Source organism: Neoarius graeffei, chromosome 24 (assembly GCF_027579695.1).
Source record: "Neoarius graeffei isolate fNeoGra1 chromosome 24, fNeoGra1.pri, whole genome shotgun sequence".
Taxonomy (NCBI): Eukaryota; Metazoa; Chordata; class Actinopteri; order Siluriformes; family Ariidae; genus Neoarius; species Neoarius graeffei.
In genome coordinates, this window is record NC_083592.1 from 50,133,103 (window position 1) to 50,153,571 (window position 20,469).

Here is a 20,469-nt window from a genome sequence, read left to right on the forward strand (position 1 = left end):
GGGGTGTACATACTGTATGTGTGTGTATATATAGTGTTTATACAACATGCCGTTTGATTATAATGCTCAATTCTGGAATGGTTTAGTAAATTCTTCACTGTGATGCTTTTCTGGTATTGCATGGAATCCCTTTAGGGCTGTGTGTTTACTGTAGATCATCTCTGACCTTCACATTGGATGTTAATTACTATCAACAGTAATCATTCTTTTTATAGAAAAATAATATACGTCCATTTTGAAGTAGACTCAGCACAAGAAACCGTTAATGAATTGTTTCGTTTGGCTTTTGGACATGTTTAAAGGGATAGTTCGGGATTTTTGACATGAATCTGTATGGCATCCCCATCAATAGTGTCGTGCAAACACACTGACTTACCCCTGACAGCATCCTGCGAGTCCAGTTCTTGTCCAGTTTTGGTCCAGACGAAAGTAGTCCGGCAAGTTTGATGGGGTCACGAAAGTAAAACGTTTTTCGTCTCAAAACAGTACGTGTTCAAAAGAGTGATATATTTGCATCACAAAACCGTTGCCAAATAAAAAGTCAGACCTCGAAATCGCTTGGCACTATTTTCTCTCCCTTCTTATCACTGCGCGCTGCCGCCAGGCGACAGCCACGGCTGTTTCATTCATTGTTTACTAGTGCTGGGAATTTCGGCTCTTTTGGCTCTTCTTACTATAAGGAGCCGGCTCTTTCGGAAGATTTTTTATAATTATTTCTCATGACTTGTACATTCACATCGAGTACACATATCAATGCAAATTAACACGAAGGGATTTACTAGACCAATTTATATCTGGAACTATTTTCAGCCACAGCACAGGCAAAGCACCGCTGCAGGCGCAAAGACACCGCGCAGCGCCTGAAAACGGGTGCGCAGCGCCTGAAAACCCGTTTTCAGGCGCTGCGCGGTGTCTTTGCGCCTTCCTTTTCCTACCTATTCCTTTAATTGCTGCAATTAACTAGTTAATTCTGATTCTATTTCTCCTCTCAGTTATAATCTGTCCTGCTTTTGAAAAGATCCTCTCTGGGGGGACAGATGCTGCCACTATACACATCCTCCGTGCCATCACGTGTGTAAGCCGTGGATCGAGTGCAGCCTTGGTCTCCCACCAGCTTAGCGGGTCTGCGTTTCGCTGTCACCTGGCGGCAGCGCGCAGTGATAAGAAGGGAGAGAAAATAGTGCCAAGCGATTTCGAGGTCTGACTTTTTATTTGGCAACGGTTTTGTGATGCAAATATATCACTCTTTTGAACACATACTGTTTTGAGACGAAAAACGTTTTACTTTCGTGACCCCAACAAACTTGCCGGACTACTTTCGTCTGGACCAAAACTGGACAAGAACTGGACTCGCAGGATGCTGTCAGGGGTAAGTCAGTGTGTTTGCACGACACTATTGATGGGGATGCCATACAGATTCATGTCAAAAATCCCGAACTATCCCTTTAAAGGTGACAAAGGTTTCCTCTGGCATCCAAAAACTCCTTCTAAATAATCATGGATTGCTCAGTTCTACTTTTGTGCACACAGATTGACAAAATGTCAGCACTATCACTATGTCCATCTATTTCCTGGGTGGTTTTTTTTTTTCCCTTTGGGGGGTGGGTGGGCAACTGTTATGATGATGGCACAACACCACTTTTTCTTTTCCATTACCAGTATCGATACTGAAACCTTGAATATCAGCTACATTACAAAAACAATAACCATAATAAAGTACAATTTGTAACTATATAATAATCAAAATTCCTACCAAACATGTGCAATCAAGTTTCTTTATATGTGAACATTTCTAGGTCCAAAGAAATCTTTCCAATCCTAGTGTTTTTGATTTGTTACAGGATCAAATTAAATTAAAACTTTCCTCTCCCAAATCCAATCCACCATTTTTTGGTATACGTCTGATCGTAGGGATCATATTGGCGCTGTGCATTTTTTCTGACGCTCTTAGTGCATGTAATCTCACCACAAAGGTGAGCTAATTATAGCTCCTGTACCAAGAGCTACGGTATAATTACTGATGATATATCAGTAATTATTCTATCCACATTCACTGGATATGAGCAATCGTGTGCTCTGATTGGCTACTGTACTACTAAGCTATTAGCTCATATACCATGAGGAGAGAGAAACAAAATGGCGAAGCGTAATTTTTTTTTTTTTGTATTTTTGCTGTACAAACGTGGAAAATGTTCCTGAAAAAAAGCAGTTCAACTGTACATGTTTGAACCAGAATATGACCCCAGAGAGGAGGAAACAAACAGTGAAAGCGATTCCAGCGAAACCGGAAGCAATGAAATGCAGCTTCCTCCTTCAAAGTAACATAATCTGGGCAATTCCATGTAAATGTCAACCTCACCATGCAAAAATAAAGCAACACGTAATACATCAAAACCACTCCCAGAGATCTCACCTAGGCCTGTATTTTACAGATGTGAATAAGTTGAACCAATTTGTAACCAACCTAATATGTCACTGTCAGTCTTTCTTTCTTATAATGTAAACCCCAAGCTAAAATCAACTTTGATCATGTACAATTCTACATTATTGCCACAAGCCACAGAAATGTATGCTAAAATCCACAAAACAGCAAAACAATAGCCATCCTAAATATTATTTAAGAACTTTGATAGTTTTAGCTGATATTTAGAGAGTTTTTCAAAGGGTTATGGTGGTTAAATTGCTGATTTTCTAAACATATGCCATGTCTATTTCAGACGCGTCACATCCATAACGGAATTTCGTCACATCCATAACGCTGACTTTTCCTTCCGAAACTCTGCATGAAATACAAAATATTTTAAACAAAGATTTTTTTAATATTCACCTTGGACCCCTCTATCAAATGGATATCTCCATTTCGACATTAGGTTTACGATTTCACAGAGTTTGATAAAAATGTACAGTCACCCAAGAAAAGTGATACTTTTTCTGTCACATCCATAACGCATCTTTGAGTGGCATTTTCTGGCATGCCCTAGATGTACTATGGGAATTGTTCTTGCTCTATCACTTCTCCAGTATGGTACAGCCTTAAAATATGCAACACCTGTTTAAATACTGGGAGACAATAAAACATGCACTGGGTCATTTGTTGCCATTTTGAGTTCAAGTGTCACGTCCATAACGCTGGAATTGCCCATTTATAGGACTGGGGATGGAAAAAAAATTCTCTTTGGGCCTATTTTTAGATCCCAGCACTTGAGACCTCGGGCAGCTTCAGGATTGTTTACAACAAATTAGAAGCGATGTATATCCACTAGATCTCCGACTCTGTAAGTTATGCGATGTGTAAGTGACATTACAATCCAAGATTCTCTCACGCAATTTGTACTCCAAGCATGAGATTTGAAACTCTGAGAAAGTAAGATGGTGGCTCCCAGGAAAGTTTTATTATACAAGAAAAGCAATCTGTATATAGGATACAGGTACACATATGAACAACCAATCTTATTCTATCCACGTTCCCCGGATATGAGCAATCGCGTGCTCTGATTAGCTACTCTACTACTAGGCTATCAGCTCATATACCGTCCCTCTGTCTGAAATCGCTCACTCATTCACTACTCCCTATATAGGGAATTACTATATAGAGGACTATATAGTGAGCTCATTGGTAAAATAAAAAAAAAAACTCTTTCGGACACTAGTCCGTCCTGCCATTATTTACCTCATAATTAAACGTAATTAAAACGTGCCAGATCACCCGGCTGGTGGGTTTTCAAAATAATAAATACACGCGTGTATTTTTGTGATAAATCCATATTATACTGAGCGCATTTCCCACATTAATCAGTACAAAGCACCTGCGTCTTTCAGTTCTTTTAAATCAAGGCTGAATACTTTCTTCTTTGCCTCTGCCTTTTATTAAATCAAATTTGAGACTTTTAATTTGATTTCTTTCAGCATGACCGCAATGCATGATGGAATGTATTGCTTTGGTTAGTGACCATCGGTTGTACACTACTTTTCGTGATGCATTGTGGGATACTTTGAGTGCATTATACAGGGTGCAAATAATCCTCACTAAGGTTTCAGACAGCACTACAAAATTGCGTCCTCACTATATAGTGCCCTGTATAGTGAATAGGGAGCGATTTCGGACACGTCATGAGTAGAGAAAAACAAAATGGTGGAGCGTGTTGCTGAACCGACCGAGGACGAAATAAAAACTCTACTTGAAAACAAAACCCCAAAAAATACAACCCCAATTCCACAAAAGTTTGGACGCTGTGTAAACTGTACATAAAAACAGAATGTGAAGATTTGTAAATCATGGAAACCCTATATTTCATTGAAAATAGTACAAGAACAACATATCAAATGTTGAAACTGAGAAATGTTATTGGTTTTGAAAAATATATGCTCATTTGAAAAGCTGGGACAGGGGCAACAGATGACTGAAAAAGTTGTGTAATGCTAAAAAAAAAAAACCCTAATTTGGTTAATTGGCAACAGGTCAGTAACATGATTGGGTATAAAAAGAGCATTCCAGAGAGGCGGAGTCTCTCAGAAGTAAAGATGGGGAGGGGTTCACCGCTCTGTGAAAGACTGCATGGGCAAACAGTGCAACAATTTAAGAATAACGTTCCTCAATATAAAATTGCAAAGAATTTGGGGATCTCATCATCTATGGTCCATAATATCATTAAACGGTTCAGAGAATCTGGAGAAATCTCTGTATGCAAGAGACAAGGCTGAAAACTGACATTGGATGCCTGTGATCTTCAGGCCCTCAGGCAAAACTGCATTAAAAGCAGACATGTGTCTGTCGTGGAAATCACTGTATGGGCTCAGGAACACTTCAGAAAACCATCGTCTGTGAAAACACTTCATTACTGCATCCACAAATGCAAGTTAAAACCAGATATAAACAATATCCAGAAACACCACCACCTTCTCTGGGCCTGAGCTCTTTTACGATGGACTGAGGCAAAGTGGAAAATTGTCCCGAGGTCTGACGAATCAGAAGTAGAAATTCTTTTTAAAAATCACCACGTCTTCCAGATTAAAGAGGAGAGGGACCATCCAGCTTGTTATCAGTGCACAGTTCAAAAACCAGCATCTGTGATGGTATGAGGGTGCATTAGTGCACATGACATGGGTGGCTTGTACATCTGGGAAGGCATCATTAATGCTGAACGATATACCGGTATAGGGCAATTCCATGTAAATGTCAACCTCACCATGCAAAAATAAAGCAACATGTAATACATCAAAACCACTCCCAGAGATCTCACCTAGGCCTGTATTTTACAGATGTGAATAAGTTGAACCAATTTGTAACCAACCTAATATGTCACTGTCAGTCTTTCTTTCTTATAATGTAAACCCCAAGCTAAAATCAACTTTGATCATGTACAATTCTACATTATTGCCACAAGCCACAGAAATGTATGCTAAAATCCACAAAACAGCAAAACAATAGCCATCCTAAATATTATTTAAGAACTTTGATCGTTTTAGCTGATATTTAGAGAGTTTTTCAAAGGGTTGTGGTGGTTAAATTGCTGATTTTCTAAACATATGCCATGTTTATTTCAGACGCGTCACATCCATAACGGAATTTCGTCACATCCATAACGCTGACTTTTCCTTCCGAAACTCTGCATGAAATACAAAATATTTTAAACAAAGATTTTTTTAATATTCACCTTGGACCCCTCTATCAAATGGATATCTCCATTTCGACATTAGGTTTACAATTTCACAGAGTTTGATAAAAATGTACAGTCACCCAAGAAAAGTGATACTTTTTCTGTCACATCCATAACGCATCTTTTATTGGCATTTTCTGGCATGCCCTAGATGTACTATGGGAATTGTTCTTGTTCTATCACTTCTCCAGTATGGTACAGCCTTAAAATATGCAACACCTGTTTAAATACTGGGAGACAATAAAACATGCACTGGGTCATTTGTTGCCATTTTGAGTTCAAGTGTCACGTCCATAACGCTGGAATTGCTCTATACACGTTTCAGAGCAATATGCTGCCATCCAGACAAAATCTTTTTCAGGGAAGGCCTTCCTTCTTTCAGCAAGACAATGCCAAACCGCTTTCTGCACATATTAAAACTGCATGGCTCCATAGTAAAAGAGTCCGGGTGCTAAACTGGCCTGCCTGCAGTCCAGACCTGTCTCCCATTTAAAACATTTGGTGTATTATGAAGTGCAAATTAAGACAAAGGAGACCCCGAACTGTTGAGCAACTGAAATTGTACATCAGGCAAGAATGGGACAACATTTCTCTTTCAAAACTACAGCAATTGGTCTCCTTAGTTCCCAAACGTTTACCAGGTGTTGTTAAAAGTAGATGTGATGCAACACAGTGGTAAATATTCCCCTGTCCCAACTTTATTGAAATGTGTTGCTGACATCAAATTCAAAATGAGCGTATATATTTCAAAAAACAATTAAATTTCTCAGTTTCAGCATGTGAAATGTTGTCTTTGTACTATGTTCAATGAAAAAATAGGGTTTCCATGTTTTGCAAATGATCGCATTCTGACTTTATCTACAGTTTACACAGCGTCCCGACTTTTTTGGAATTGGGGTTGTACAAAACAAGCAACAAAATATGGAATGAAAGTCTTTGATGGTAAGAACGTATCTTTATCGAATCTGCAAAAAATAAAAACGCTCCGTTTCTCAAAATCCGGTGAATGTGGATAGAATAAAAATTATTCCACTCAATCTCGTCGTATTTGGCTTATAGCCAACTCGCTGCTACGCACCTCGTCGCTGCTATCAGCTCATGTACGACTCGATTTCATGGAATAACTGGTAAATATATCATCCCTTTCTCTGGCATCTTGAGAGTAGAAACTGAAAGTGAAGTGACTAGTTCAATCAGACCAACGGATTCTATAGATTGCTCCCGGGTCTGAAAACAGTGTTCACAGTTCACCATGAATACCAAACTTTGGGCTCAAATCCAGAAAAATTACCTGACATTTTGTTAGTCTATATAGGATTCATTTTAGTTTAATTCGCGTGCGCAAATTGCGGCCTGCGATTCAAAACAATTCCATATGATTCAGTATAAGAGGCTAACAAACCTACTGAGATGGACAGACACAGAGGCCGCGCCTCCTGAGAGGCCGCGCCTCTTTCTCTGTAATGTAATGAACACGCACACCACATCACCTCAGTGTTAGAACACACTGCTCAATATTCTGCTGTATGAACTCCTGTCCTCATGTTGATTTTCTGTGTTACAGCTGCTCCACACCCTCTGGCACAACTGTTGGTTGCTGCTCTGGAAGGCACGAACGTCACCCTCACGTGCTCGGAGTCCCAGTCTCTGCCTCCTGCTAAAACCATATGGCTGCGAGGAGGAAGAACACAGGAGCCCATCGTACCCAGCTCCAAGTACATTGTGGCTGAACAGGGCCCAATTCTGAGCCTCACCATCCTCAGTGCCACAAAGGATGATCAGGGCGTGTATTCCTGCCGGAGTGAAAACGCTGTCGCTGTCGCGGAGCTGGAGGTCATCCTTTCTATCAGATGTAAATGAAGCTCTTTTTGTTGTTTCTTTTTTTTAAAAACTAATCAAAATGTCTTGGCCTGTTACAAAATTTGTAGGACTGTTGCTTGTTAAAGGTGTTTTAATCCATTCAGCCAATATATTTAACGGTTACAGTAAGCCCTCAGTATTCGCAGGGGTTAGGGACCAGACATGGCCGCGAATAAGCCAAAATCGCGAATACTTGTAACCCCCAACCCCCCCCCAATAAAACTGCTCACAAATGCTTAACTCTTCCCTTCCTTTAGCATATTGAGAAGTCCTACCTTCTCCTGCAGCGTCATTACCTTCTTCTGGCGCTTAGGTTCCTTGGCAGGAGCCTTAGAAGATGCAGAGCATTTAGGAGCCATTGTAGGGCGTAAAAATCATTCAAAAATACCAAGAACGCACAACACGTGAACAAGTCTGAACTACGGGAACCGTGAGACTGTACCGTACAATGCACTCATTCGTATCAGCCAATGAGCAGCAGCCCGCCATTCAAACTTCAGCCAATAGCGAGCGAGCATTCGGCTCCGAGAATGTAGCAGTGCGTAAACGTTCGATATGTTCGCCGGAAATGACCGTGAATCGCTGAGATTTCTGCGAATGTATAGGAGATATGTTCTATATAAAATCCCGCGAATATGTGAATTCGCGAATACTGAACCGCGAATAGGCGGGGGTCTGCTGTATTCCACAAAATCGAATCGTACATGAGCTGACAGCTGATGAGGCGCGTAGCACCGAGATCGAGTGGAATAACTGTTCTGTTCTATCCACATTCACTGGGTTTTGAGCAACGGAGCATTTTTATTTTTATTGTTTGCAAATTCGATAAATAAAAACTTTTTATACAAAATACTATATCAAATACTTTTATTCCATGTCAGCCCTGTGATGACCTGGCGACTTGTCCAGGGTGTACTCCGCCTTTCGCCCGTAGTCAGCTGGGATAGGATCCAGCTTGCCTGCGACCCTGTAGAACAGGATAAAGCAGCTAGAGATAATGAGATGAGATGAAATTTATTCCATGTTTTGTTGCTTTTTTTTTTTTTTCCTTTGGAGTTTTGTTTTCGAGTAGAGTTTTTATTTCATCCTTGATGAGTGGAATGAAATAAAAACTCTACTCGAAAAACAAAACTCCAAAGGAAAAAAAAAAAAAGCAACAAAACATGGAATAAATTTCATCTCATCTCATTATCTCTAGCTGCTTTATCCTGTTCGATATAAATAAATAAATAAGGGATGGGCGCTCCCTTAGAGATAGGGTGAGAAGCACAGTCACTCGGGAGGAGCTCGGAGTAGAGCCACTGCTCCTCCACATCGAGAGGAACCAGCTGAGGTGGCTCGGGCATCTTTTTCGGATGCCTCCTGGACGCCTCCCTGGGGAGGTGTTCCAGGCATGTCCCCCCGGGAGGAGGCCCCGGGGAAGACCCAGGACACGCTGGAGGGACTATGTCTCTCGGCTGGCCTGGGAACGCCTCGGTGTTCTTCCCGAGGAGCTGGCCGAGGTGTCTGGGGAAAGGGAAGTTTGGGCTTCCATGCTTAGATTGCTGCCTCCGCGACCCGGTCCTGGATAAGCGGAAGAAGACGAGATGAGACGAGACGAGACTTGATGAGTGGATGTAAACTTCTGACCAGACCTATATTAAGTTTCCAGAGCATGTTGTGTGTGTGGTTTTTTTTTTTTTTTTTTTAATTGCAATGTATTGAACATTCTCATGTTAAAATGTTTGTTTGAAGCCTCTGCAGATAAGTCTGGAGCCATCGTCGGGGTCTTCATATCGATTTTAATTTTAGCAGCTGGAGCCATGGTGGGCTATGTCTTATACACACAACGCCACAAGATATGCCTGGGTATGCATGCTTTATTTTTTTATGATTCAGAAGGTATGTGCTGAGATATTTGTTCTGAATGATGGAAAATTAATGTTTTTTTATTTCCTCTTTTTCTCACTATCCAAAGGTTTCCAGTCTGGGTACGGGTACGTATATCCTATATTAAAAAAAAAAAAAAAGTGAGCAAATATGAGTATTATTATTATTATTATTATTATTATTATTAAGTAAGTAGTGGTATTGATACTAAACTAACTAATGTTAATAGCAAATTTATCCTGTCATTATTCATTTTCATTATTAATGGCATGAAATCATATACATTTAACAGTTATTCCACAAAATCGAGTCGTACATGAGCTGATGGCTAATGAGGGACGTAGCACCGAGTCGTCTATAATCCATGTATGAGAAAATTGAGTGGAATAACTGTTTCATTCTATCCACATTCACTGGATTTTGAGAAACGGAGCATTTTTATTTTTTGCAAATTCAGTAAACAAAAACTTTTATACAAAACGTCCGACAAAATCATTTCCATTTAGAATGTAAACAAACCGGCGAAATATGATGATGATGATGATGATAATTCTTGGAAAATTTTAAAAAAGATACGTTCTTACCATCAAATATGTTTACTTCATATTTTGTTGCTTTTTTTTTGTATTTTGTGGGGGGTTTTGTTTTCGAGTAGTTTTTATTTCGTCCTCGGTTGGTTCAGCAACACGCGCCGCCATTTTGTTTTTCTCTACTCACAGTATATGAGCTGATATCTTAGTAGTGGAGTAGCCGATCAGAGCACGATTGTTCATATCCAGAGAATGTGGATAGAAAAAATATTTTGTACTTCAAATGTAGCCAGGATATGATTCATGTGCGAGTTTTATTATTTAATTTATTTTTAAACACACACTGATTAGACTGTGTAATGAGTCACCTTACTGTTGCAACAGCACTGGCCTTCCACTGTCATGGCAGAACCAGGGCTAGATTAAGTCTTAATTTCCCTGAGGGAACCCTCCCAAAGGGATCAATAAAGTTTTATCTAATCTAATCTAGATTACATTATTATTATTAGTAGTAGTTGTATTAGAACTACTTCATGGCACATTTTAATTGGCACATCCCCACTCTCCAATTTCTTGCACAATATTCAAATATTTGCACTTTTTAAAGACAAACCCCCCACTATCAGGGAGACTTGGGACAAGTTTTCAGCTTTTGTAGATTGTGTGAAATTCTTTGCAGGCAGCATCACATTCATATTGCATTCGAGAGTATTTACTATACCCTCTTACCACAACATTACCGCGAGTTGGCCTAGTGGTTAGCGTGTCCGCCTCTCGACCGGGAGATCGCGAGTTCTACTCGCAGTCAGGTCATACCAAAGACCATCATAAAAATTTAACCTACTACTGTCTGGCAAGGTACGCTGCAATACAGATGCGAGTGGGGAGTCAAACTCTCGTGGTTACCCGAGGACCAGCCCCTCACTGTAACTCTAGCTGTATAGGCGAGAGGCCGAGGGCTATCGAAACAGAGATCGGTGCTGCACCCATACGCCTTTAAAGAGTTGGTTAGTACTGGGACAGGAGACTGCCTGGGAAGACCAGATTTTGGCGTGAGAGGGACTTTGACTAACTTGACTTACCACAACATTAGTTTCTCAGCTTGTCACATATTCTGGCCTTCAGGCTTCACTTTTCCTGTCATTATTTTTTGCGGGGAGACATGAGACATTATATTGGGAGACTTGGAGCGCAAAAAAACCCCAAACCTAGGCCAACGTGTTTAATTTTTATTTATTATCAAAACTTGTACCATATGAACTGTATGAACACACAGTGCTGGTACAGCGATAGAAAAATGTCAGTTTACCCAAAACCTGACTTGAGAAAACAGATCCATTCTCAAGAAGGAATGAAATAAGCTTCAACCTCATGCAGACACATTTTTAACCAAACTATTTTAAACAATTTTATGTTTGTAAACCACAAGGGAAAAAAAAACCCGTAACATGATGACCTGTCCCAACTCTCCTCATCTGGCCGTTTTGGGAAAAAAAATCTTAAATGTTTTTCCCTCAGAATTGAAGTTTAAATTCTACAACCCCAATTCCAAAAAAGTTGGGACAAAGTACAAATTGCAAATAAAAACGGAATGCAATAATTTACAAATCTCAAAAACTGATCTTGTATTCACAATAGAACATAGACAACATATCAAATGTGGAAAGTGAGACAGTTTTAAATTTCATGCCAAATATTGGCTCATTTGAAATTTCATGACAGCAACACATCTCAAAAAAGTTGGGACAGGGGCAATAAGAGGCTGGAAAAGTTAAAGGTACAAAAAAGGAACAGCTGGAGGACCAAATTGCAACTCATTAGGTCAATTGGCAATAGGTCATTAACATGACTGGGTATAAAAAGAGCATCTTGGAGTGGCAGCGGCTCTCAGAAGTAAAGATGGGAAGAGGATCACCAATCCCCCTAATTCTGCGCCGACAAATAGTGGAGCAATATCAGAAAGGAGTTTGACAGTGTAAAATTGCAAAGAGTTTGAACATATCATCATCTACAGTGCATAATATCATCAAAAGATTCAGAGAATCTGGAAGAATCTCTGTGCGTAAGGGTCAAGGCCGGAAAACCATACTGGGTGTCTGTGATCTTCGGGCCCTTAGACGGCACTGCATCACATACAGGCATGCTTCTGTATTGGAAATCACAAAATGGGCTCAGGAATATTTCCAGAGAACATTATCTGTGAACGCAATTCACCGTGCCATCCGCCGTTGCCAGCTAAAACTCTATAGTTCAAAGAAGAAGCCGTATCCAAACATGATCCAGAAGCGCAGACGTCTTCTCTGGGGCAAGGCTCATTTAAAATGGACTGTGGCAAAGTGGAAAACTGTTCTGTGGTCAGACGAATCAAAATTTGAAGTTCTTTATGGAAATCAGGGACGCCGTGTCATTCGGACTAAAGAGGAGAAGGACGACCCAAGTTGTTATCAGCACTCAGTTCAGAAGCCTGCATCTCTGATGGTATGGGGTTGCATTAGTACGTGTGGTATGGGCAGCTTACACATCTGAAAAGACACCATCAATGCTGAAAGGTATATCCAGGTTCTAGAGCAACATATGCTCCCATCCAGACGACGTCTCTTTCAGGGAAGACCTTGCATTTTCCAACATGACAATGCCAAACCACATACTGCATCAATTACAGCATCATGGCTGCGTAGAAGAAGGGTCCGGGTACTGAACTGGCCAGCCTGCAGTCCAGATCTTTCACCCATAGAAAACATTTGGCGCATCATAAAACGGAAGGTACGACAAAAAAGACGTAAGACAGTTGAGCAACTAGAATCCTACATTAGACAAGAATGGGTTAACATTCCTATCCCTAAACTTGAGCAACTTGTCTCCTCAGTCCCCAGACGTTTACAGACTGTTGTAAAGAGAAAAGGGGATGTCTCACAGTGGTAAACATGGCCTTGTCCCAACTTTTTTGAGATGTGTTGTTGTCATGAAATTTAAAATCACCTAATTTTTCTCTTTAAATGATACATTTTCTCAGTTTAAACATTTGATATGTCATCTATGTTCTATTCTGAATAAAATATGGAATTTTGAAACTTCCACATCATTGCATTCCGTTTTTATTTACAATTTGTACTTTGTCCCAACTTTTTTGGAATCGGGGTTGTAAATGCTTTCATTACTAAATATTTTAATTCCTAACAAATCCCCAATTCTCCAGCGTACATGACCCCATAGAACGGAGGGTGGACTGCAGTAGAAAATACAAGTTTTGGTTGATAAAATATTGACCTGCACAAACCTTACTGCGGTTTCCTGCTTCATGGCTCCAAAGGAAACCGGTTACTCTAAGGGGCAACATCGAACTTCTGATGTCATCTAAAACCCAATTGGTTGAAATTAATTTACAGGAATACAAACTGCGCAAGGTTTGTATAAGGCTCAACTCGCAGTAATATGCTTCCATTACTTAACACACAACTTCAAATGTACCTCAGTGGACTGGCTACATTTGGTCTCTAGAAGGAACTTGTATGCATTTTAGTAGAGCGTTCAGTAATTTGTTGAAACCCTCAGCACTGTGTATCTTCTTCTTTCCAGCCGTACAAACAATAACAATATGGATGTGATGAATCTGATCGAGTCTGACGACGACGACATTTTACACGATGCCGTTCCGAGGCTCCCTCCACTCACTAACGGTCAAGTTTCCGCTCCGGTGACCACGCTCGTAGAAATTCACCGCATTCAGTCCAGTAAGTGTGAGGTGTTTGCTCACATGTTCCACATTACAGTGTTGGGTGCATTTGGAGAATGTAATTGCTGAGGTATTCTTTAGCTCAGTGTGTACCAACATCTGTTCACATCTGGAGCAGGAAAGACATGTTTGCTTCATATAAATATATAGCAATGTTAGGATAAGACTTTTGATTACATGTACACTTTTAGAAAAAGAGGTTAGTGATTTATAGCTTTCTAATTAGGATTTCCTTTTTAGAAAAAGCTCTCGGGGTCGGGGTTTACATAGAACCTCTAAGGGCCCGGTCCCATAACACCAATAACTATAACTATCCCTCTGCCTGAATTTAGTTCCAGTCTGGAGCAGTCACACCATAACTATACTAAGTAACTTTAAAAACGCACAATGGAATTCAACACGATATCACTTTAGATCCATGCATATATTTGAAATTTATGATATTGTATGTAATGCACACACATCTTGAAACATCGATAAAGGACATTTATTGTCAAACTCAAGAATTAATTCACAATAAAAAAATTCAAAGTGACAGTTGGTCCCAGGGCCATAACTACCATTGAGGACACCGAGGTCATGTCCTCGGCATTTTTTTCCCCCACAGTATTTTTTTTTTTCACTCAGAAATGTGAAATTAATATATGATGAAAATCGTTCTGACTTTGATCGGTGGAAAATTCTAAATTCAGCTTGCATCCCCCTGTTCTCATTTGTTTGTCTAAAAATAAAGTCCACATAATCATTTTTAAACGAAGCTGAAATATCCGACATTGGAAACCATTTCATATTAGGCAGCCTCGCGATAGTCAGCTAAGCACCACGGGATATACAAGAGCTGAGAAGTGTTCTCATCAAGGTCCGACTCCGCAGCCAGTCAGTTTGTCAATTAGTCGTGGAATCTGAAAATTGACATAAGATGAAGAAGTCTACTACACTAAAACAAACCAAACTCAGCTTTGGAAAGTCAGAGAAAAAGAAAGAGGGAAGAAGGGGAGTTAATTTTGCCAGTCACTGACAGTTATGTGCCGGAATGCTTATGATCATTAACAGTGCAATTTTAATTAGCATTTCAAGCAACAACAGTGGAAGCCACTTAGCTAGATAGGATTTTCGTTTTCCAGGCGGCACAAACTCTTTTATTCTCTCTCTCAATTTGATTTGGTGCGTTTCAGATCAGAAAAGGCTGGACAGTCGTGACCTGTTGTTTATGAAGTTATTGGGTGCTGACGAGACTTGAGCTATTTTGCTAACTTACCAGACTATAGGCTAACGTGAACCCAAGACACTATTGTTTTGATCATTGGTTGTATTTTCGAACGGAAATGAAAACGGGTAGCAAACTTATGTTCACATTTTATTTACAACATGATGTACCACCTCTGACTGCTTTCTGTCAATCATGAGCAGTCCAGCCGCGTTCACAGCTCCTCCTCCGATCACCAGCTGGAGATTAGCCTCCTCTCGGGAAGTCTTGTCCCGCTCCTCTTATTGACTCCCATCTCCAGTGAGGCTCAGTCTCCGAATGTGGCGTTTTAGTCGGTTTTGTCCAATAACCGTCTAGTATTTTGCTATTGAAAAGGGCAGATATTTTTTAAAAAGCAATTGAAGTCCATTCAGGCTCGGCTAGATTGCGTTGTCACTCTCACTCACTCACAAACACTCCATCACTCACTCAAACTCTCACTCACTCACACTCACACACTCACTCACTCACTCACCCACACTCACTCACACACACACACAGACACACACACAAGACTTTTGTGATCGTGCAGTTTTGAAATTGTTAAAATAAACATGTTCACCTACATGTTCATCTTGTTGGGCTTGTGATTTTGACTCGTTTCCAAAATGTATGAAAAGTCACCATATTAGGACATTTTTTTTTGGCAAATAAGATGTATCGCAATGTTTGACCTCGGTATTTGAAAAATCCTGGTTACGGCCCTGGTTGGTCCATGTTCGGACCGTCATGCTGGAGATTCTGGGTCTGTGTCGTCCAGGGGTCTCAGCAGCAGTGACTGAGGGGGTCAGGAATCTGTCACGGAGGTGAGCTAGCCTGATGTGCTGATCCTGAACTGGCGTCATGACTCGAGGCTGACCAGGGCGTGGACGATCCCTGGTGCTCCCTGTCTGTCTGTAACGCTGACTCAAACGGGAAATGGTCGAATGATGAACACCGAAGTGCCGGGCGACCTCTGTCTGTGTACTTCCGGCACGCAACATCCCGATGGCCTGTTCACGTTGATTTTGGCTTAGGCGTGGCATCTTCAATAATGACAATTTTCCCATCATTTCCCCCGGGTATTTATAGGCAAGATTGTGTGTGTGTACAGTATATGCAAAATTTGTTTGAAAATTAAAGCCTGTCCATGTCATTGACTACCCGAGTCATATTGTACGTTATTGAGTACAACTCCCTTAAATTCTGATTTGAGCACAGATTTGGAACTTATTCGGGCGGAACGAAGTTATTTTTCCATTGTGATATATTTCTTTTCTTCTTGAGATAAACTCAGCACGAATTCAGCAAGTTTTATCAATGTGCGTTTTTAAAGTTACTTAGTGTATAATCTCGACTATAATATCACTTGGTCCTGACACTCAGGGAAATAAATGCATGCAACTTAGGAATAGCAAGGCCGGATTAACTATATGGGCCTGCGGCACAGTGCCCAGGGGCACTAACCACTCACAGCCAGTGGGGGGGCACCACATGACAGAAACTTTAAAAATATTTATCGTGAATGTTTGTACACTTAAAATGGTTATACACTTGACATTGTTAAATAGTCATATATAATTCATTATGAACACTAATTTCATAAGAACAACAATAATAATCATAATTCTGAGCAAGAGTGGCCTATGTGACCATTAACCCCCCTTTCCTCAACTTGTCAGTTGAGCCAATCTACCTACGGTGAAATGTATCAATTTTTTAAAAACGGCGGTAGAAATGAAAAATGGACAGACATCAATTGAGTGGTTGTGCGAAGAGAAAATTAAAAAAAGAGACTCCAGGCGTGTAGCTGCAATTAAAAATGTTCCAGTGTTAGATCGTTTTTTTATAAAAAAAAACATCGACAACTGCTGTCACTACCAGCGCTGAAGCCGAAGCTAGTGAAATCAGCGACGCTAGTGAGGGAGATGGCCCTGCTAGCACTAGCCGGGGAGATGCTACAACCACAGCCAGTGTTAGCCGAGGGGTCGGCGACGACGAGGATCCCCTTGAGGAAGATGGGAGCGAGGGAGACCCCGGGGAGGAGGATATGTGCGAAGCCACTTTAAGCCAGGTAGAGATCAGTTCACACCATGGTGACGAGAAGGAAGACGAGGGTGTTATGGATGTCAACCCAGCGCAGCCGACGCCAGTAGAACACTCCTCTATTTCAACTGATCCTGCGCTATGGGGAGATCTAACGGAGTTGAAAAAAGACCTGGCTATTGCTAATGGTCCCGGCAGGAGGTTACTGAACGCGTGCGCGCAGGGTGGTGGTGGTGGGGCACTTGAGGTATAGTGCCCAGGGGCACCGCATTGGCACTGAGGAATAGTCATGGAAGTTTTTTTTTTTTTTTTTTCCCCAAGTAGTAGCACATTATTCCAGGTCGTACTGTACAGCTTGGACTTCAAAACAACCCATGCACACACTCCGGTGGTTCTAAATACGGATCGCTAAATAAACAGCTGATCACACCGAGGTGCTCGCTGACCGCCGATATTTATTAGTTTGGTCCTGCGTTTCTTTTCCTTCGTATAACGTCTTCTCGCTTTCCGTTACTGTAGTCGGTCTTTCACGTTTCATTCGTACATTCATGTCCTGCATTTTCTCTCCTGTTTCAAATTTGTATCCCACAATGCCTTGCGTGAACGGGGAAAGCCCACCACGCGATGCACAATGTAGTATCTTGAATTAAGTCACGGTGAAGCAGGAAAAAATAGCGGAGAACTTGGTCACATGGCCCTAAATTCATTAATTGTTCTTTTTTTTTTTTAAAAACTAATAAAATTGGAAGTCTGTGATTCGAATTCAGTAGCTTTCAGTCCACTAAACAAAAATAATTGGGTGTCGGGAAAATTCTTTTTATGACCTACACTTGAAAAATCTGAAAGGCGGTCTAGCTTTAACCTTTGCATCTAAGAGTGTATGTTCGAAACCAAAGAAGGATGTATTAGGGATGTAGCTGAATATCAGTACGTTACTTGATCAAAACGGATTCAAATACGGATATGAATAAGACGTGGTTATGTCATTTTTGGTTTTGTTTATAGAGCTACTGCTACATATAGCCCAGTCAGACAATTGTCCTGTTCACAGGCTCTCAAAAAAATGAATTTAATTTATTTCAAAGTCTTGTGTGTCTTTTTTTTCCAAAAATGTTACCGGAAATTGAAATCAGTTATGAACCTTTTTTTTTTTTTTTCAGGTGATCATGAAGATAATGTGAACGATCCAGACATTGATCATCACACACAAGGCCGAACACAGGAACACACTCAGGATCACACAGATCCAGATGAAAAATAAACAAAAGGGACTTGCTGGACTTTTGTGACTGTACAGAATTTCTTTAAAGCCATTACAATGGCTCATTTTTAAAATGCAGGGATCTGAAGTTGCAGTGTGTGTGTGTGTGTGTGTGTGCTGCATTTGTAAGATCAGGCATGGTAAGATACAGTTAGTTGTATAAAATAATGCTAATGGTTGTATATTTCTTTTATTTGTTCATTTACTTGCCAGGGCGGCACGGTGGTGTAGTGGTTAGCGCTGTCGCCTCACAGCAAGAAGGTCCTGGGTTCGAGCCCCGGGGCCGGCGAGGGCCTTTCTGTGCGGAGTTTGCATGTTCTCCCCGTGTCCGCATGGGTTTCCTCCGGGTGCTCCGGTTTCCCCCACAGTCCAAAGACATGCAGGTTAGGTTAACTGGTGACTCTAAATTGAGCGTAGGTGTGAATGTGAGTGTGAATGGTTGTCTGTGTCTATGTGTTAGCCCTGTGATGACCTGGCGACTTGTCCAGGGTGTACCCCGCCTTTCACCCGTAGTCAGCTGGGATAGGCTCCAGCTTGCCTGCGACCCTGTAGAACAGGATAAAGCGGCTAGAGATAATGAGATGAGGTGAGATTTACTTGCCATATTATTTTGGCTACATTGCAGGAAGTCGGAAAAGCTTTGCGTGTGTGTGTGTGTGTGTGTGTGTGTGTGTGTTCCACTGCTTTGTACAGAAGCATAAAAAACGATCTCTGTTTTAAGACAATGATTTGGCAGTTGACTGTTTTCTTTTTAAATTAACTTTTATTTGAATGAAAAAGAAGCTTTGACATTTCTTTGAGAACGATGCAATATAACTACGAGTGTAAACTGGATGCAGGGTTTCAGTGTCGTGGGTGCACGTCCTTTGTTTCTGAATAAATGGTGAATCTCATAAGAAGGAACAGAAGGTGTCCACTTTTAAAAAAAAAAAAAAAAAAAGTGTTTCAGGGAGTAGTTTTCCTTCTGTCTGGGTTTTTTTTTTTTTTAAAGTGGATGGAAAAAACACCAGCTTTATTTCATACAGTTTAGATTAGAAATCATTTGTCAGGGTCTGGATGATCATTAATTTGGATGGGAAGTAGGTGCTGTGTTGCAAACTGATGTGGATTTGTATGTATAAATTGTTTTTGTTGAATGAGTTGGGGAAAAATTGATTGATAGTCTTGAATGAATGGAAGATTTTGATAAAGCTGGAATTGTTTGAATTGGGATTGGAATTGTCTTTTTTTTTTCTTCTTTGTTTTTTTTTTTTTGTTACTCTTTCACTAGGCAAAATATTTCCCTTTCCATGTCCTAACAAGACAATGAAATATCCGGGATCAGTAATTAAGTTATTCTACAAAATCGAGTCGTACATGAGCTACGCACCTCATCAGCTGTAAGGCGTGTACAACGAGATTGAGTGAGTGGAATAACTGTTTTATTCAATTCACGTTCACTGGGTTTTGAGAAACGGAGCATTTTTATTTTTATCGTTTGCAAATTCGATAAATAAAAACTTTTTATACAAAACATCCGACAAAATCGTTTCCGCTTAGAATGTAAACAAACCGGCGAAATGACCGGAGCAATTTGTGAAAAATGCGATGATGATGATGATGATAATTCTTGAAAAATTAAAAAAAGATACGTTCTTACCATTAAATACTTTCATTCCATATTTTGTTGCTTGCTCTTTTTTTTTTTTTTTTTTTTGGAGAAGGTTTTGTTTTTGAATAGTTTTTATTTCATCCTCGGTTGGTTCAGCAACACACGCTGCCATTTTGTTGTATGAGCTGATATCCTAGTAGTAGAGTAGCCAATCAGAGCGTGCGATTGCTCATATCCAGGGAATGTGGATAGAATAATTATATTATATCGGAAACCTGTTTAACTAACGACAAAATTCTCATTATTGTTTGCCGTATAAGAAATGTTTGTCAATGTTGTTCAAAGGAAAATTACTGCAATTAAATGATGCATCATGTGACAGAACGTTCATCGGACACCTCTGATGGGATTACGACTCGCTCCAGTGAACCACATCGTTTAGCTCAGCTCACCAGTGAGAGTCGACTCTTTCGAGTCCCATACCATTCAGTGCCTTTTTGTCCTTAAACTGGACCAAGTTTATAATATTTAGACCAATTAAATTACACTTCAAGAGTGTCTGCCTTCATTAGCTACAGCTAGAGTGGAAGAAAAAGAAGAAAACTGCTCATACATGCGAGTCGGCTCTCGACATCCAGTCTAAAGAATCGACTCGTTCGTGAACGACACATCGCGTGACACATCTCCAACCCAACCC

At 40.5% G+C, this 20,469-nt stretch overlaps 1 protein-coding gene across 1 annotated transcript in view; it reads left to right on the top strand.

The window, feature by feature from the left end:
• Nucleotides 1–19,387, top strand: part of vsig10 (V-set and immunoglobulin domain containing 10) — a 31,570-nt gene extending 12,183 nt beyond the window's left edge. The window contains exons 5-9 of the mRNA XM_060907432.1: nucleotides 7,222–7,509; nucleotides 9,252–9,365; nucleotides 9,475–9,493; nucleotides 13,493–13,647; nucleotides 18,081–19,387. Of these exons, the coding sequence (XP_060763415.1) occupies nucleotides 7,222–7,509; nucleotides 9,252–9,365; nucleotides 9,475–9,493; nucleotides 13,493–13,647; nucleotides 18,081–18,181 (677 nt within the window). The 3' untranslated portion in view covers nucleotides 18,182–19,387. The remainder of the gene's footprint in view (nucleotides 1–7,221; nucleotides 7,510–9,251; nucleotides 9,366–9,474; nucleotides 9,494–13,492; nucleotides 13,648–18,080) is intronic.
• Nucleotides 19,388–20,469: the final 1,082 nt, after the last annotated feature.